Here is an 18,145-nt window from a genome sequence, read left to right on the forward strand (position 1 = left end):
TTTGGATTGGAGTGGAGATATTTTTGCTAATTACTGTCACAGTTATTGGAGTGTGTAAGAACCAAAAGGGATTTTTGTGAAGCAAATGTTCCCATGGCCGTTCCAGTATATACAATCTGAAGTTTAACTTGCATCTAGTTAGATGAAGCTAAAGATCTTATTGGTTTTACAGTAGTTAGTTAACTTTTCAAGCTGTTGTCATTACTATTGGGTGTGAGAAATTATGATGGTGGTTTAAAACACACAGACTTCAAAATTCTCAATAATTTTACATTTCTGACACCTTTTATGTTTTCAGTAAGTACTAAGACTGCTGTCCTTTCTTAATTATAAACCTGTCACTGAAACTCATTTAGGAGTAGTTATAAGAGCTAGAAATGTAGAACTAAGCAATTCTTCACATGCTTCTTCACTCAAGCAACAGTGTTCATAAACCAGTTCATAGACTAATTTTAAGACAGAACTTCAGTTATGCAGTCTGCTGTTTGTTCCTCTTTTGGTCTGGAGGATTAGTTTTAAACCACGTTGCTTTGATGGAAATGACAAGATTCGTGATCCAGTTCATGCTTCTGTTGTGGTAGATCACACCATTTATTATTGTCTTCTTTTAAGTTAGTTTAAATGGCTTTGGTGCCTTCCTAGTGTTTGCTCTTGCTTTGTCTTTAAAATGACTACTGGTATTTCCTTCAGCCTCTGTTTTCTTTCCTTTTTTCTTTGTTGTTGGTTTTGTGGGAGTTTTTTGGGGTTTTTTTGGGTTGTTTTTTTTTGTTGTTAGTTTTTTTCACTGGGGAAACCCAAGTCTCTTGATAATGTAAACAGCGTGGCTAGTTGTAATCCAGGCAATAGACCTGCAGGGGTATCGAGTATGAGTCCACAGCTGAGTTTTAGTACTTCTGTGACCTGAGGGAAATGAGGTAAAATCCACTAAACACGTCCAAGGAAGTGTGTTTCTGTTGCTTTCTGAATGCTCTCCATGTTACTGTATGTGTCTAATCAGTGGTGCCTCTTCCAGTTGCATTATTATGCCAGTTCTTCAGTACCCCAAAATTTGCCTGGGAAGATCCATCTAATAAGGTGATGCTTCCCCCCCTGCTTTTCTCTTCTCCCCCCTGAGCTGTGTAAGAAATCTGGCTTTAGGGTCTCATTCCTTCCCTGTGCTTCTCATGTGAATGTGGAAGAAAGGCTGTGAAGCCGCTTCTGCCTATGGGTGGAATAGTTTGCAAAATCACAGGCTTTTCCTCTGTGAAGTGACAGGGTTTCCTGCTCATTGCAAGAGTATTTCCCACATAGGTGATGGTTTGGCTCATGTTCAACTTCTGGTTTTTTTTTTGTGAATGTGTGTAACTATCTGAGGTGAGTTTGCCTTAGTGTCGGTAAATACAAACCAAACTCCTCAAGCCTCATTTTCAAACCTCATTTCAAAAAGTTTAAATATTAGCTTGAATTAAAATAAATATGTTATATGTTTGGAATAAATAAGACCCTTTTTTCTGCCACATATATGAGGCTCAGAATAGCAAGTGTTTATGTGAATGCATGTTCCCATGTTGTGTAGAACCCTTAATATGAAATCTTGAAATTCATTGAAAAGTCACTTGCCAAAGCATTTTCAATTGAAGTAGTACAGCTTTGTTATTCATGGAAATCATAGAAATGTGATGAGAGTATTCTGAGCGTTGTTTTATGATTAATACAGGTTATATAACACTGTGATTAAGTAGGATTCTTCCTTCGATTCCCCTCCCCAGGGAGGACTGTATGCATGTAAGTAACGCACTCAAGCCTTTCCCCTTTAAACTTTTATTTGGTCCAGGCCGTCCTTGACTGAAGGTTACTACCACAGAGCGTGTCCTTTTGCTTCCTTGAAGTAAGTTTGCTCTCAGTGCAGTTGCAGGTGGGTTGTTGTCCACTTTGCAAAAGCCACTGCTACAATTGGCAGTTTTTAGCAGCCTGTGCAGAGCAGTCCCGGGCTGAAAATCTACAGTCTCTGTGCACGTCGTTTGCTCTCCACAGGTGATTTTGTCCAAGCCAGAGCTGGGATGCATTTTGCCTTTGTGTGTGTATAAAAATATATCTTTACCTACTTTCTTAGAGGATACAATGTCATGTAAGAGGTTTCTCTTTTCATGACAGAACAAAAAGAAGCCCAGTTAGCAGATACCAGGCAAGGGAGCCTAATTCTGCGGTGTTTTAGGAGGTACTGTAAGAATAAGCACCTTAAAGCCAGTGCAGAGATTTAACTTGGTCTTTGCACTTCCAAAGTACTGCTTTTAAAAATATATATATACATATATCCAGTTTTTAATTTACATATTTATATCTATGTTTATTCTCCACACTCAGAGAAATCTTGGACTGTGATGGTAAGAGCATAGACGTGCAACAAAGCCTTCTGAAGTTGACTGTGTGTTTTCCCTGTGTTTCAACTTAATATCTTCATGGAAGGGGTTAGTTTTTATTTGCCTAAACTTGACCAACAGTTTATTTAGAAGATGGTTAATGTATCTGTGTTGCTGGAAGCCGTAATGCTCAGCAGCGTATGTGGGCCTTTTAACTATTCCTGGGAGAGAAGATTAATGTGGCAGAAAGTGACATTCACAGTAGTAATTTAGGGTCTTTAGTATGCTCGTCCTTTGTACGTTAACTATTTTTTTGTTTATTTGTTTGTAGCAGAAACTTAAAACCTTTTTATAGAGGATTACATTAATCTGTCTGTGTTCTTCTCATTACAGCAACATCGTATGAAGAAACTAGCTTATTAGCTATTTGTTTGCAAACGTACCATTAGTGGATCCTCTGCAGCTCAGGTTACATTAGAATTGTCTTTAATATAAAATATTTTGTGTAATGTCATTCGGGTTTTCCTCCAACAAATAGCTTTTAGAAATTAGTGTTGCACCGGAAAGTAAAGTAAGCAGCTTTTGTGTAGAGGGACTGAGTCAAGATGCTCTTTTCGGCATTTGCATTTTTTTCCTTTCTTTGTCTCTAGTACAAGTATTCATCCCTTGAGAAGGGAGGGATTCCCATAGTTCGTTTTCATTATGTACTACTTAAATGAACTGTGTAGTGAGGCAGTAGGCCCTGTTTTCTCCTGGTAATGGTTGAACCATCTCATTTATTGCTAAACACATGATTTTTTTCTGTTCTTGGAAACTGAAGAGGGTTGTTTTATCTTCCAAGTTTGAAAGTGCTTGTGTTGCAAATACAAATATTTGGATGTTGCCATGAATAAAGCCAAAGGTTGCGTGTACTACTTCAGAAGCTACAGAGATGAGAAAATAAACAGATCAAAAGGTGGCTAATTGTTTTCCCCAAATTTATCTGCAGTATAATTCAGAACTAGTCAATTTATGAGATTTACCTTGACCAGAAAAGCATTTGTGTAATTTAGCTTTTTGCTCGGATTTTGATAAGTTATCAGAGTTTGCAGTACTGTTGTGGTACTAATTTGGGCACAGTATCTCCCTAAGCAGATAATAGTGTAGATCCTTTTCTGCTTCACTAGTGCTGGCGCAGCTATTGAATATGCTATTGTGTGAGGTTACAAACCAGATAATCTTAATTGGGCATTTCCTGAGAGGAAGGGAGGGATGGCTGAAAAAAGAAAGAATTGGAAATAAGGGCATGCATTCCTAATACAAATTTGGCTTCCATCCAGGAAAATGGGAGAATTTCCTGTTGGTTATAATCTTCCAAGAGCTGAAAGCCTGGAGATACATACCACATACCTCGGGGAGCCAGAGGAAGAGGGAAGGCTGGGAATAGCTCGTGCATGAAAGCCCTGGGGAACTGATTGCTGTGTGATGTGGTGGGACTGAGGGGTGTGAGCAGCTGCATCTCAGGGCAGCTACAGCATCAGCGGGCCATTGCCTTCGCCTGGCCAGGGATGTGGGTTGCCCTTCTGCAGCGCTTGCACCAGCAGTCTGGTGGTGTAGACCAGGGCCTTTTTAGACTTGGGTCACATGCAATTCAAGCTACGTGGATTATGTGTGTATATGTGTTTATGTGTATGTGTGCACGTATAATGTAACGTGTTTGGTGGTGAGTGTACACTGCAGATGTGTGTGGAGTATTGACTTGGTAAACTGGAGGATCTGTGCTGTAGATAAACTGTAGAATGTCATGTAAATTTGAGGAAAGGATAGCAAAAAGAAGTGGGTACAGGCAAATAAGCTCTGAAGGAACTGAATTGGGTATGTTTGCACCAGTAGTTGCACCTGGTTCTGTTGGAATAATGTCTTTGGATCTGCATTTGAAGAGAGAGGCTGTTTATTAAATTGCAGTGGGTTATGATTCAGGAATTGAACCTCTACTAATGCAAGGATGGAAAAAATAGGGAACCAGGGAAGAGCTGTGTTGAGAAAAGGAAACGGCTTGTTTACGTTAGGAGTGCTAGTTGTGTTCTGAATCTCCCTTGCTGACCTGTCTTAATTAATGTACACTAATGTGGATGCCTCAGACACTTTTAAATACTTGTAGGCCACTTTCTTAATTTTTTAGCTTTGCTTTAGCATGGTGTAAGCTTTTTTTGGTATTTTTGGTAAGCCTTTGAGTGAATTATAATTGGCTAGAATATCTGTGTTAGTGTTTGTGGACATTTGAGGGTCTGTATCCTACAGTTACTTCAACTCCAGATAGCCCAAGCTCCAGGAACAGTAAAGCTTCTGGAGTAAGTGTAATCGGGTGGAGCATTAATAGCAGTAAGGAGGGTGGCTCGCTTTGTGTGTAGAAGTCCATTTGAAGTATTCTAGTAAATATCAGTTGCAATACAGAAGACAATTAATTGTTCAGTGGTTGCATTAGAAATTGATCGCCAAACTGAAGTCATGGGTCATTGTAAAATAAAATCTTTTTTAAAAAATCATCCTATATGCAACAATAGCATGTACTAAAGGAATATAACTCAAAACAAATGAGCTTCACCCATTTTAACTTTGACAGTCTAGTGCAGATGCACTAAATTACTTCATTCTTTATGTAAGTTTAATCTTAGGTCTCTGAAAATTAGTACGATTGTGTTTCTTCCGTGAAAAGAAGAAGAAAAACAAAACTTGATCTTGTCCTCTGATAAATGAATGAGGAAAGGATTTGGTAGTAATTGCGCTGTCATTTGTAATGAAAAGAATTACCTGTATTATTACAGTTTCATGGGTGATAACATATTGTCAATATAACAATAAAGGAGAATAATGGCAAAGTTAAACGTGCAGTTGCAAGAAAGGTCTGCAGGCAGTACAGATTGATGCAGTTGTGTCAGATCTGAAAGGATGAGGGGAGAGTGGTGAGTGCATGGAAGAGAAGGTGACCGGTCTAATGTCGTGTTAAGGAGTTTTTAGCTGCCTTATGCAGTTTCAGAATTGTTTCTGAAGACCTGTTAATCTATTAGCAGGTATTAAGAGAATACATTGATCAGATAGAAACAAATTATACTTTTTTTTTTGCTTTGTTTTTATCTTTTTCCTCCCCCTTCTAGGAAGGGAAGTGTATTGCCATTCTTTAACTTCTGTGTGATTTGAAATAACTCGATTAGTGATTAATGGCAGCTTGTCCACGTTTACCTGAAAAGCCAGTAATGTCTAAATCAGATGTTTGTGGCCCCAGTTTGTGGCAGTTTAGCTCCATTTGAGTTATTCAGGATAACTCTTAATTTTCCTCTTAATTTCTGTCACTTGTAACTAAGATGCTTATGGATTCTCTGTGTTGTTCACTTAATTACCAGTTAGAAATTTTGGAGCCAAGTGCCTTAAACTCTTGGCCTTAAAAAAGTACAATCTCTTGATGAGAAAGGAGCATCTCTGGGTCTGATTCTGATCTGTTAAATGTGTATGTCCTTGGGATGGGGGGTGGGTGGAGCTTGAACCACAGCTTTATACTGGAATACTGAAATCTGGATATGAGCTACAGATGTCTAGGTTTATAAGTCACAGCTGTGCTCATAAATTAACAGCCAAAATTTGAACTGCTAAGAGATTGTTTGTTGGTAAACTATGTCTCTTCTATCTTTTCCCAATCTCTGTGAACAATGACTATCCTCCAGCCAGCCTTTCAAAGTGTTGTATATATTGTGGAAGATACAAAAATCTGTTTATAACTTGTTTTAATAATTTATAGAGAAACTATTTTCCATTTTATTAACCATCACATTGGTAGCACATACAAAAGGAAATCCATTTTACTGCCATGCACTGCCCTTGATTTGCTCCTGCCAGTTTTAATGCTGTTGTAATTACTTTTCCCAAATACTCCATTGCTTTTCCTTGCTTCTTGCCAGACCCAGGGGCAGGAAAGCAACTTTATAGGGGAAACAAGTCCTGCCTTTGTACAGTGCTATGAAATGCACAGAGTAAACAAGTGAGTGGGGATGGAGTGGGAGTTTGTTTTCCTGCATCACTTCACTTTTCTTGTGCCAATAGCAGGGGTTTTAAAAAGAAAAGAAAAAGAAGGCAAATTGGATTGTTAGCAGTGTCCCTTAGGATCATAAATGAAGGGAAGATTGTGTGTGTAATTCATAAACATCCTGAACTACATGCCTTCTATTTCAACTTATTAGGGCATGAAGTAGTGCCTGCCAGGTTAATTTCACACTGGGGAATTCAGCATTCATGCAGCTCTTAATTTCCTCCTCTATACAAAACTGTGATAAGGAGAGAATAAGGGTATTTGAATATTTGATTCCATATAATTCATTTTAAAGAAAAGTATTTTAGAAGTAGCCGCAAGGCAATTATAGTTGATTTTTTTTAAATTGAATTTGGAGAGTAATTTGAGAATGTTTATTTGCCACTGATAGGAAATATGCTTTTTGTCTAGCAAACAAAACCCTGTACTTTACAAAATCTTCTCCTTTATAGATGAAATTATTGTTTTGAGTTCAGGATGTGGTGGGCAAACAATAAAAACAAAAAACCACTTGTAAATACCACCAAACTCTTCTCCTTTTCCCATCTGCCAAAGGAAGACTGGAATTTGTTAGTATAGAACAATGGTCAGTCCTCTGTATTTTCATGGTTTTAATGGTTAACTGGAGTTCAAAGATTGTTCCACCCTAGTGCCTGCTTTTTGCTTCTGTGATGTGATATCTGAGTATGAGTGGAGGGAATCATCTGTTGGCTCTAAACACCAGTGGGACCAGATTTTTATTAAAAAAAAAAAGCCTCAAAATTCATATGAATTGAATATTTGAGAGACAGAACCTCTTGTTCTTTTCTAAGTGTTACTTGAAACTCGGTCACAGATGCTGACTGATGTTGTAATTTGGGAAAGCGTGATTCAACTGGTCTAGGAAGGCGGTTTAAGATGGATTCCTAAGGTTTTGCTTTAGTCTTGAGAAACTCTCTCCTGTGTGGATATTTTTATAGTATTTCTCTTAAAACACCTAAATGATCAGTAAAGAGCAGTTTCTTAGTTTTGAGGTTGCAGTGCCTGGGAATTGTGTATGTTAAGGAAAAGGTGGGATTGAGAGTAATTAGAGTTGAAGAAATTGGTTTTGATGGGAATTTAGTCAACTATTTCCCCTACTGCTTTTGAAGATGAAGCTATGAAGTTTTATTTGTTTAGGAAAGCAAATTGTAGCTTTATATAGGCTCCTTAAACCCCTGTTGCATAAGCTCACCCATCATCAATTTTTATTTTTTAATTTTTTTTTTAAAACCCACAAAACCCAACCAAACAAAAATATTATGTTTGGGAATTAAAAGTGCCCAATTTGCAGAAACTAAGACAAACTTGAATAACGAAGGCTCTACCCCTTTGTGGTCCATAAAGCTTATATGGAGATACTTGTAATGTTTGTAGAGAAGCATACTCTTTTAAGTAACTGGTTTTGCTGTTACTTTGCTCTTATTTTGATGATCTGTTTTTGTTTTTAGCACCAGCAAACATTTTTAAATCAGCTGAGAGAGATCACTGGTATCAATGACATCCAGGTACTACAACAGGCACTGAAGGTAAGATGGATGTGTCTGACATGTAGATGAATGTATACATCTTAGCTGCCTGTGAAAGCCATAAACCTCACCCTTTCTTACTCCTGTCTTCCCTTTCTTCTTTTCCATTCCTAGCTTGAATAGTTTTTAGATTTATTTCAGGGGAAAAATGCTGCTGCTGGCTTGTTCTCTTTAGAAGGAATCTTGATCTGTTTTGGTACTAACATAAAAATTAATCTGGTATTCAAAAATGAAAAGACAGGAATGGTATGACTTGCCTTTAACCTTTGGCCAAAGTGTTTTGAGATATCTTGGTGCTACTACAGCTGGTCAACTCCTGATGAGTTAAGTGGTGTTTTCTTGTAAGAGTGTAGTTAAGTTTTCTATCATGGACGGGTCTTGCTCAGTATGTAGAATGAAGAACTCTTCTTGAACTTGCCACCCTTTGCTAATTTGCTATGATTTCACTGGGTTTTCTTTTCAACCATTGTAAATTCTTTCACAGCACAGAAGTGTTCTTTGCAAGTAAAGAATGGCAGGTTCTGTTTCCCCAAAAACGTGTATATGTATATATAAATATATATAAAATTTAAAAAGCCTTGTCTCCCTCAAGCAGAGCTTTTTAGCCATTTATACATGGTAAATGAAGATTTAGTGAATTTAAATCATATATTTATATATATGCAACAATCTGAAGCAACAGCTAATATATATATCATATACATAAATCATGTACACAACTGCCCCTTAAAAGCCAGTATTTCTGGCTTTAAAAATGAAATGGTAGATTTTTGGAAGAATTCAGCTGACTGCTGATGAAGTCTGTGAGCGTGTGCTGATTGTATTTGTTGAGGGGTTGACCAATGCTACAAGACCTTTAATTTTTTTTTTTCTGAAATAAGTGGAATTCTACCAAAGTAATTTTTGCAAGATTTTATCGTCATTTTGGTTAAAAGTGGTGAAGTGTGTAGAATGTGTCAAGTTTGGAAACTTTTCTAATCAATATCTCACCTGAAAAGACAGTGTGTTGAGTTGCTTGTAATATCCTTTGCTGTTAAGAAAAATTAAGAGGGTGAGGGGACTCTAACTTCTGTTTCGTTGGTGCTTAAAGGACAGCAATGGTAATCTGGAGTTGGCTGTGGCTTTCCTCACCGCTAAGAATGCCAAGGTTCCCCAGCTAGAGGAGGCAACTTACTATCAAACAGCCCTTCCTGGAAATGATAGATACATCAGCGTGGGCAGCCAGGCAGACACCAGTAGGTATTTTTTTCTTTTCCTAAGTTTAGTTTAAAGGCAAGGAAACTAGAAACTTGCTTGTGAGATGACTGTTAATCTGCTGATAATTCTTACTTAACAATTTTTAGATTATTACCTATTCTTTCTTTCCTTATTTCAGTGTTGTTTTTTTATTTGAGCTATCCTTAAGCATTACTACTACATGTATGTATGGTACTGATGAGAGGGTGAATAACTGGGGTTTCAATCTCCCCCCCCCCTCAATAGGATTTATTTTGGAGTCATGCAGGAAATAATTAAATGCAAAAGCTGGATACTGTTCCACTGAAATAAAATAAATTGGAGAACAGTCTGTGAATGTCTGTCTTAAGCATATTAAGCTTTAGCATATTAAGAGTAGCTTCTCCCTGACAGGGATGACTTTCCCAAAGGGAGAAGTGAGAGGTTAGGTGTGAATTCTGTAGTAAAAGAGTAGGTATTTTATTTAAAATTAAGTATATTTAATTTCATATATAACTTTCTTTAGTTGATACGAGAGGTCCCACAGCCTGTATTTCTCTGAGCCTTGCAGATTCTAGTCCTTTGCATAAGTGTGTAGTTATTTTTATGGGAGGGAGGAAATGTGTTAAATGTGTTAAACATGTTAAATGTGTTCTGCAAATAAATAGCAGAAATAACATAAAAGAAAAAATCAAAGGAAGTTTTGTAGTGGGGTTGATTTCTGTAAAAATCTGAGTTGCTTGATACTGTATTTGCATTCTAACATTCTAAACATAGCTGTAGAATATCTTAATTATATATTGATCCTTAGACCATAAATGTAGTATATCTATGTAGCTTTTATTAAATGTGTAGAATTATTTAGCTTCAACCACAGTAGGATTTCCCCCCTCCCTCCGCCCCTTCATTTCACTAATATTGAGATGGCTATGGTGGCACCATTCTGAAGAAGTTTAGTTAGATCTTCTTGTACAACTGTCTTTTTGTCACTGGCACCTTGATGTAAACATTTTTTATTTTTTTTTAAAACTTTTTTTAAAATTAGAGATGTGTTTATTCTCAACATCTCAGATCTGAAAACTGCATTTTAATCCTTGGTATTACTAGCAACCCTGTATAAAATGCCCTGAGTCCATTATAGGTAGCTGTATTATCTTCCCAATAAGTTGTGGGGCGTGGTTTGGGTTTTTTGTGTGCATTTTTTTCTTTTTTTCTTGTTTTCCCTCCTTTGGAAAGAAAACACACACAAAACCCCACGTGTATTTGATCTTCAGTGTCAGAAAGTTGCCACTGAGGAAATGGAGACTATTTTTGATGATCTTACTGCTGTTGTCATAGTCTCCAGGACTGAAGATCTACTATGGCAGTGGAACAGTAAGCTGAATTGTTTTGCAGTCTGTGTTTAATTAGGTTGTTTAGCAATCCCATTAATAGTTGTGTTTAGTTTTGCTGTTGCTTACGTGCTATGTAACCTTATTGAAGATACGGGGTAACAAGGGATATGAGAGGGAAGAGTCAAGCCTGCAGAGTCTACATTACCCATGACTGATGGTCAAACTGAAAAAAGTAAGTTTTGAGTTGCACGTTCCAAGCTGAATTTCAGGGTTCTCTTATCTTTTCTGGAGGGCTGAAGGCAGACCCAGATTCCTTACATTTATATAGCACTACAAGTCAGGAATCAAGACGTGCCAACTGCTGTGGAAAAAGGAGACAGATTTTTTTTTTTTTTTAAATTTTTTTTCAACATCTTTAGTGTCTGGTCAGGTCCTCATTGGCAACAATGATGAGAGAGCCCTTTGCCAGCCTTTGCTGTTTTAGTTAGACTGAAAATAGGTTGTGAGATAAAGGCATCTTGGCCAACCTTTCTTCACATTGGAGGACTCACAGGGCAAGAACTAAACACCTACAACAGAACAGAAGTCTAAACTAGTCTGATCATAGAGATCTAGTGAAAGCTTTTTGCAGAAACCTACAGTTGTTCTGTTGTGATCTGCTTGCCTGTCATTATTTTGATTGTGAATTTAAAAAATGCAGTACAGTTAAAATGGACAAGTTTCAGGGCCCTGCGTCGGTGAGTACTGTCATGTAAGGGAGTATGGTGAAAGACAGTGGATGACTTGGGAGAAGAGAATCCAGAAGGGTGGGCATAGATGGAGAACACTCAGTAGTGACAGCTCCAGCCATCAACACTCCCTTCTGCAAAGAACACTATTAGCACTTCTCAGTTACCATGCTGAGTTGCTGACAGTATCTTGCCTTTCAAATTTGACTCCCTTTTACTATCCCACGTAGGTATAATTACAGGAAGATAATTATAACTCACCCTTACTGTTCCTTACTGCTTAACTGCCTCTGTGCATTTGGAACTTACAATGTTATGAGTCACCGAGCTTCACAGTCCCACCAAGTTAAGTTGTCCAAACGGGGGATGAGGGGGAGTTACTGATAAATATCAGAACTCTTTTATGCCGCAGAAAACCTTCAGCCGTTTACAAAGGCTTTTGAGTGTATGCCTTACGTAAAGGTATATCAGATGCATTCTGCAAGCTTGACTGGCTATGTTTCTTTGAAATGGTTACTTAGTTAAGGGGTAAAATAAAAATGTAAACACATACCTTAACAATCAGCCATTAGCCTGGATTGTGCGCTGGCTCTTCCAAAACTGACGGTGGTCACTGAGCTGTTTGAGAGTTGCATTCTATATGGTAGGAAGTGTAAGGAAACCTGATATGTCTTAGTAGCAAATGCAACATTTCAGCAGCTGCAAAAATATTAATGAGCTTGCATAAAATTTACTCCATCTTTAAGAGCAAAGGCTGACTTGCACAATCAGTGTTATTCAAGATGCTTGCCTTTTTGCCTGTTCCAAATGGCACGTGCAAGCACCTGCAAGCGTAGCTTTTTTGTGTCAAGAGTGATGCATGCTTTATCTGATCCCTTTGCAAAGGTGGTGTTACTCTCTTGGACTTTTTTTTTCTTCCTGCAGTCTGTTAGTGAGCAGAAAGTGCTTAAGCATTAGGGTTGCAGTGTACAAAGGAACACCTTTAAATCTAACATCCCTTTAATGCTCTGCTTAGTAGCATAAATCCTAGGCACTGCACTTAAAGCAAAACAAAAGGAGAAATTTAGTAGTACTTTGCAATTTTTTTTTTTTTTCATTTGAAGTAATTCAGTGTATTTTCATCTATGGCTGTGTAACAGAAGCATATATCCATTTCCCTCTTATTATTTGAGGAGCTTGCAGAACCCAGGGTTAAAGGAAGCAGCAGAATGAAGAGAAGACATGTGTTTTAGAAGTTGTATTGTCTTCAAATGAAATAGCTGTCAAGACAAATTCTCTCCCTCCCTTCTTTTGAAAACTCAAAATTCTTTTCACAAAAACTGAATTATTGGTCTTTGCAATTGCACATTCCACAGCCAAAACAAAAGATTTAAAGCCCTTTTGTAAGGACATAATACAATGTAACTATAAAATGCCACACACACCAACTTGAGGGTTATAGACTCCATTGCTTCTGGGGACCTGGCTTTTTATATCTTCCTGTTCTTGGAGTCTGAGCCTTTGCATAAGTTTCAAAAGTAATCCAGTCAACACTTTCCAATGAGGTGGACTTAACTGCACCTAAAATGTCCCAAAGTAATGTTTATATAACATTTATTTAAAACTCTTCCATTCTAGAGACTCTGAAAAGTTTATAGAGTCATTTGTTTTGGTGCTTCACTGTCTGTCCTTACTCGTAAACTCCTAATGTCTTGCCTAAATCCCTCTTCCTTCAGGTTAAGTCCTTTATTTTTTGTGCTATCCCCTGTGGAGATTATAATATGCTTCATCCCTTTTATCTCAGATGAAGTGTTGCATGCTTGAAGATGGTGTATCATATGTTCCCTCAGACTTTTCTCTGATCTAAACTAAGCAGCCCAAATTCTTTCCAAGTCTTTGGATGCATTTCCTATGCCTATTGTCAATTTTTTTTTCTTTTCTAGACCTTCTTTAACGGTTCAGCCTTTTTTGTGAACTGTAGCACTCAAAATAATAACCAAGACTTCAGATGAGTTCTTAAGAAGGAGTGAATCTCTATAAATGTCCATTTAGTACTCTGACAATATACCTCACTGTAACACTTCATATTTTCTTCAGTGCCGTGATGATGTGAATTTCAGATTAAACATGAATCAGCCGTAGCTCCTAGATCCTTCTTGGCACAAGTCCGAGTTAGTCCTCATTCTATAGCTGTGCGTCTTACTGTTTCTGTGAGTAGAATTTGACACTAGTTTCCTCTGTCACCTTACCTAACTCAGATATTGCTATGTGTCTTTGTGACACTTCGTTCTATTTCAGGGATTATTTGTGTCATGTCCATCCAGGTTCCTGGGAGTATCTCCAGCTTGGTATGTCAGGGTCCCTGCTTCAAAATGTCAGGAGTCTTGTACCTTGAGGTCCTCTTTATCTTACAGATTCACTTGTTCCTTTGTTCCATGACCACCTCTCTCCTTCCTATCCCAGACAGTGTGAGAATCGTCAGTTTAAGATGTTATCATCCTAGGACAGTGTAAATGCAGCTGAGATGAGGAAGTTCCTGTAAGATAGTGGTGGCTGACATCTGCTATAGCTCTTTCATCAAGAGAGCTATTTGGGTTGGCCAAGCAGCTGCTGGGATGCTGTGTATTCTTTCCCCACCTAGTTTTAACCAAAATTGTCATACACAGCCAGTTAAATTCCTTTAAATCTTCACGTAGGAGCCCAAGACCATTGTGACATTCAACATCACAGAATAAATGGCAGAATATAGGATTTTGCTTAGCTCTGCTTGTAATAAACAAAACTGGTATAGTCTCAACTTCATTTTTTTTCTTTGTGTATTGCTGGTGTGTTAGAATTGGAGTCTTGCTGCTGGATTTCCATACTTGGCACCTGTCTGTTGAACCCATCAGGCCTGTCCCTTCATTTTCCTCTCCCTGTGCCAGTGGTTACATCATTGTGGTTGTTTATTGCCTGTCCCTGGGTTCAATTGCTACTTCAGATCTGTGCCGTGTGCTGAGTTTCCCAGCCTATTTAAGTTTGAAGTTCCTACACTCTGCCTCCTCCTGGTAAAAGTAACAAGTCGATAATACAGTAATTATTTTAATGACCCAGGCAATTACCAAGTAAGAGCCATTTATTTAAATGATGATAGAAACTTTTTAAGTAAACAGATTGATAAGTTGCTTTAGAAAAGAAAGAAGATATATGGGGATAGGTAGATACGCACTAGTATATTTGTCACAAATTTCAATATACAACTTAAAATTGCTTTGTGGAATTACAAACGATGTCAAACTCTCTGGATCTTATGTACCAGAAGCACACACTATTATATAATAATGTTATAAACAAAAAATACATTTCTTAGTAAAACAGTTGATTAATTCTGCATGTTAATTTTAGTTGAATAAACATCATGCAGGCACTAAGCCAGACTGTTTTGATGAGCAGTTTCTTCATGCATAATTTTTTTCAGAAGCAAAATTTTTGGTTTGTTTAGTAGTCATGGCTTAGTTAAGAACGTTTGCATTTTCTAAGGCTATGTGATACACAGTAAGAAGTACCTTTATGAGAATGAGCCAGTGAGAACTAAAATGTTCTATGGCCTTAGTGGGAGGAGTATGACAAAATCACCATATGTGAATTAGTCAGGTAACGATAAATTTGGAGAAGTGGCATTATTCTCAATACCTTTTATGAAATGCATCCTTCAGCCTATCACAGGAGACTCATGTGTGTCTGATAAATACTTTGGCTAAAAGTCAGCGGGTTGGTTTTTTTTTTCCTAAACTCAGACCTTGAACACAGAAATCAGTTGGTCACAGAGGAAACTTGAGTAGATCAATTTCATGAATGAATTCCACTACTAATTGCTATAAAATAAATGATCATAGGTTTTATTAACCCTATAAAATTGAAGTGAAATAAGTATTGTAAAACTAGGGTAATGTTGAATTTATTAATGATTGTGAGAGAGGGCAAAGTGATTGTACTTGTAGAATAACTGCTTGAAAATTGGACATCTTTTCACTTAAAAAAAGAAAAGAAAAATCCCCATGTAAGAATTTACAAAACATAAAGATATTTTAAAACAAACAAAAAAATCACTACGTAAATTTCATATAGTACATGTACATTTGTGTGATTTATAACCAATTGACAGGAATGTGAACTGTGCAGACAAGCTGATTTTTTAAGTTTTTTTTTAAAAGAGGTTTGGTCTAAAACTGTTCCCTTCCTGTGATGACTTTTATTGAGATCTCCTTTTTTATAATCCTGTGATTTAAGATTCAAGTCATACGTGAGCTGTTGCAGCTTAATGAGCTACTGTGTCAGCTGAGATGCTGAAAAGGACCTTGGACCTGCTCCAAGTACAGCAAACATGAGCTAAAATACATTAGCTTCAATCTCCAAAACATTTTTGTTTTACGTTTGCTACAAACTAAAAGTTTGCATGGAGTAGGTTACCATGGATCAGCTGATATGTCAGAAAAATACATTTCTAAATAAGTTATGCTAGGTAAACCCTCTGTGACATAAATTGATTGTATCACTCGTGTGGTGATAGTATCTGGCAGCAGGTCTTCACTGTATTATCTTTTTATATGCAGATCAGGAACACTGTATATGTGAACGCAACATTTCTAAAGAGAATCCTGTACTGTCTGCTCCAAAACCCTTACATGCCAAAGGAAACTGTTGTGTTGATCTGCCTTCTGAAAGCAAGCAAAAGTCAAGGATTATGGGGTTTTAATATTAAAGAGATGTAATCACTGGTAATATGAATGGTAATAAACTTCTGAACATATAGGGTGGTGGTATAGATTAATAAAGATTAAAGAGCTAGGGCGGTGCATAAAAGTTGAATATTATAATGAATATGTGAGTTGGAGTTGACCTTGATAGATAATTTTTTGTGTGTGTGTAACAGTGGCAGTTTTTGTTAACCACATAATTTTTAGCTAGGTTTTGAGTTCTTTTTTTTGAAAAAGCTCCCCATATAGAGGAAGTTACTTCTTATTCTCACTTTATTCTTTATTGTTGTATAAGAATTTCATCACTCTTATCTCACTAGAGACTGGCTAAATGAATATTCCCCTCTGTAAAGTGAGTGATAGGAGTAATCCCATACTTCTCCATCAGCATGGGTGGTGGCTGGATTGAGGCTTACTCCATCTTCATTTGTGACCACTGTTACGACTTTCAGAAAAAATGCTCTTCTCCAGTGGAGGTGAGGTGCTTGTTTGCGACTACCTGCAAATGGGTAGAAAATACAACATAAGCCCACGTTTTAGAGCGTAATAGGTAGTGTGTGTGGTCACGGGATCCTCTCATCGCTGTCAGCCTTTCTAGCCTTTCTCTTGCTCTCAGGCTGTAGAACAGAGCCATGCTTGTGTGTGACCCAGGTTGAGGTATTAATTTACCCTGAATTACACTGTTCTCAACATGGCAGCTCATGTATCAAAACTCCTCTGGGTGAGACTTCTGCTGGTGATTCTTGTAATTGCTTTAGTACTTCTGAAGGAGAATTTCAGGCATCTGATTTAAAGTATCCTTCTGATTTGCTGGAAGATCTGAGCTGACTATGAAAGTAGTAAGAATAAAATCATAAAGTGTTGCTTTTAAGGTTGTAGCGGTTTTCCACACTTCCAGATCATGACAGATTGCCCAGTTTACTTTTCAGGTAAGAGTGCTTCTTTTAAAGACTCAGTAAGTAAAGTAGAAATTCAACCATCTTTATTTGGGGGAAGAAAGGGCTAAGTTGAAAACTAATTTTTGAAGATGTTGGTGTTAACAGGAAAGTTTCTTTTACAACTTCTCTTCGGTTTCAGCTCCATGTGAGGACAAGTCATCCCATTTTCTGTTCAAACACAGCTATGGCAATGATTTTTGTATCACAAGTTCAGCGTTTTATTTCAATCTAATGAGAAACATTACAGACAAGTAAGCCCAGGGAAAAAGGGGAAGCTGTCTCTACAGTGAGTCAGTCCATCCAGGAGAAAAGCCAGAAGCTAGATGGAGAAGCTCTTTGGTTATGAGTATTGAGCTGGGCTGTAAAAGGAGAAATGCAGACAAGCTGCTCATCTCTCTTTGTGAGCAATCATCAGTTTCAGACCTGTATCTCTTTCCCAGAGTCTTTTAGCTTCTACTGTCCAAACCCCAGGCTGGAGTACCTTTTGTAGCTCTTTGGGTAAACTGTGGCCTTGGAGGAGGGAGACTGAAACCAATCAACACTGCATGTGCGTGTCTGTCTAATAGTGCCCATAAAAGTCTCTTTTGCACTTTCCCCTCTCTTTCTGTCTGGCTGACATGCAAAATGAGACTTTTGACCCTTGAAATCACAATAAGCAGTGACCTTGGCTTTTCTGAAGGTCTTGTACAGTTGATGGACATTCCTGTTGGCCCTGGCTGCCCTGAAAGCGTGGCTGTACCTGACAGCGGAGCGATTGGTTTTGCGATATGATGTGGGTAGTGAAATCCCTCCTTACTCAGGAGGGGAAGTGCTGTTGCTACCCTCAGGAAACAGGGAGTTTTACGGGGGACATTAGTATCTGCTTCTTTAGATAAAGGGAGCTGGAGAGGAAGGCAAAAGTAGGGTTGTTTTCATCTTCATTACCCAGTCAGTAGCCCATCCAGCATTCCTCATGTGTCCAAGTATGAATTTTGACTTCAGTATTTGCTTTCTTAATTCTCCTGTTGAGATGGGGTACTTCCAGTAGAGAGAAATTGGATTTAAATATGTTCAGAAGAGGAATGCATGGACAGGATAGAAGAGAATTAGGTTAAGTAAGGAACTCTCCCACGTGCTATGAAACCACATGAAAGTATTTGGCTCACCAGTGCACAGAAATACTTGTAGAATTTGGGGCTGTATTGGGAAATCTGTATGTGTTTCTTCATGAGGAGGGAAAAACAACTGTGGTGGGTTAAGGTATCCTTTTTGAGAGAAGGTTGTCTTCAT

General features: G+C 37.8%; 1 protein-coding gene across 6 annotated transcripts in view; it reads left to right on the forward strand.

The window, feature by feature from the left end:
• Positions 1–18,145, forward strand: part of USP25 (ubiquitin specific peptidase 25) — a 97,530-nt gene that overhangs the window by 13,752 nt on the left and 65,633 nt on the right. For all 6 annotated transcript variants that reach the window (XM_075769842.1, XM_075769824.1, XM_075769833.1 and 3 more), the window contains 2 exons: positions 7,869–7,946; positions 9,037–9,181. In XM_075769842.1, the coding sequence (XP_075625957.1) occupies positions 7,869–7,946; positions 9,037–9,181 (223 nt within the window). Of the gene's footprint in view, positions 1–7,868; positions 7,947–9,036; positions 9,182–18,145 lie in introns of those variants that run through there.

The sequence above is a fragment of the Balearica regulorum genome, chromosome 1 (genome assembly GCF_011004875.1).
Source record: "Balearica regulorum gibbericeps isolate bBalReg1 chromosome 1, bBalReg1.pri, whole genome shotgun sequence".
NCBI classification, from domain to species: domain Eukaryota; kingdom Metazoa; phylum Chordata; class Aves; order Gruiformes; family Gruidae; genus Balearica; species Balearica regulorum.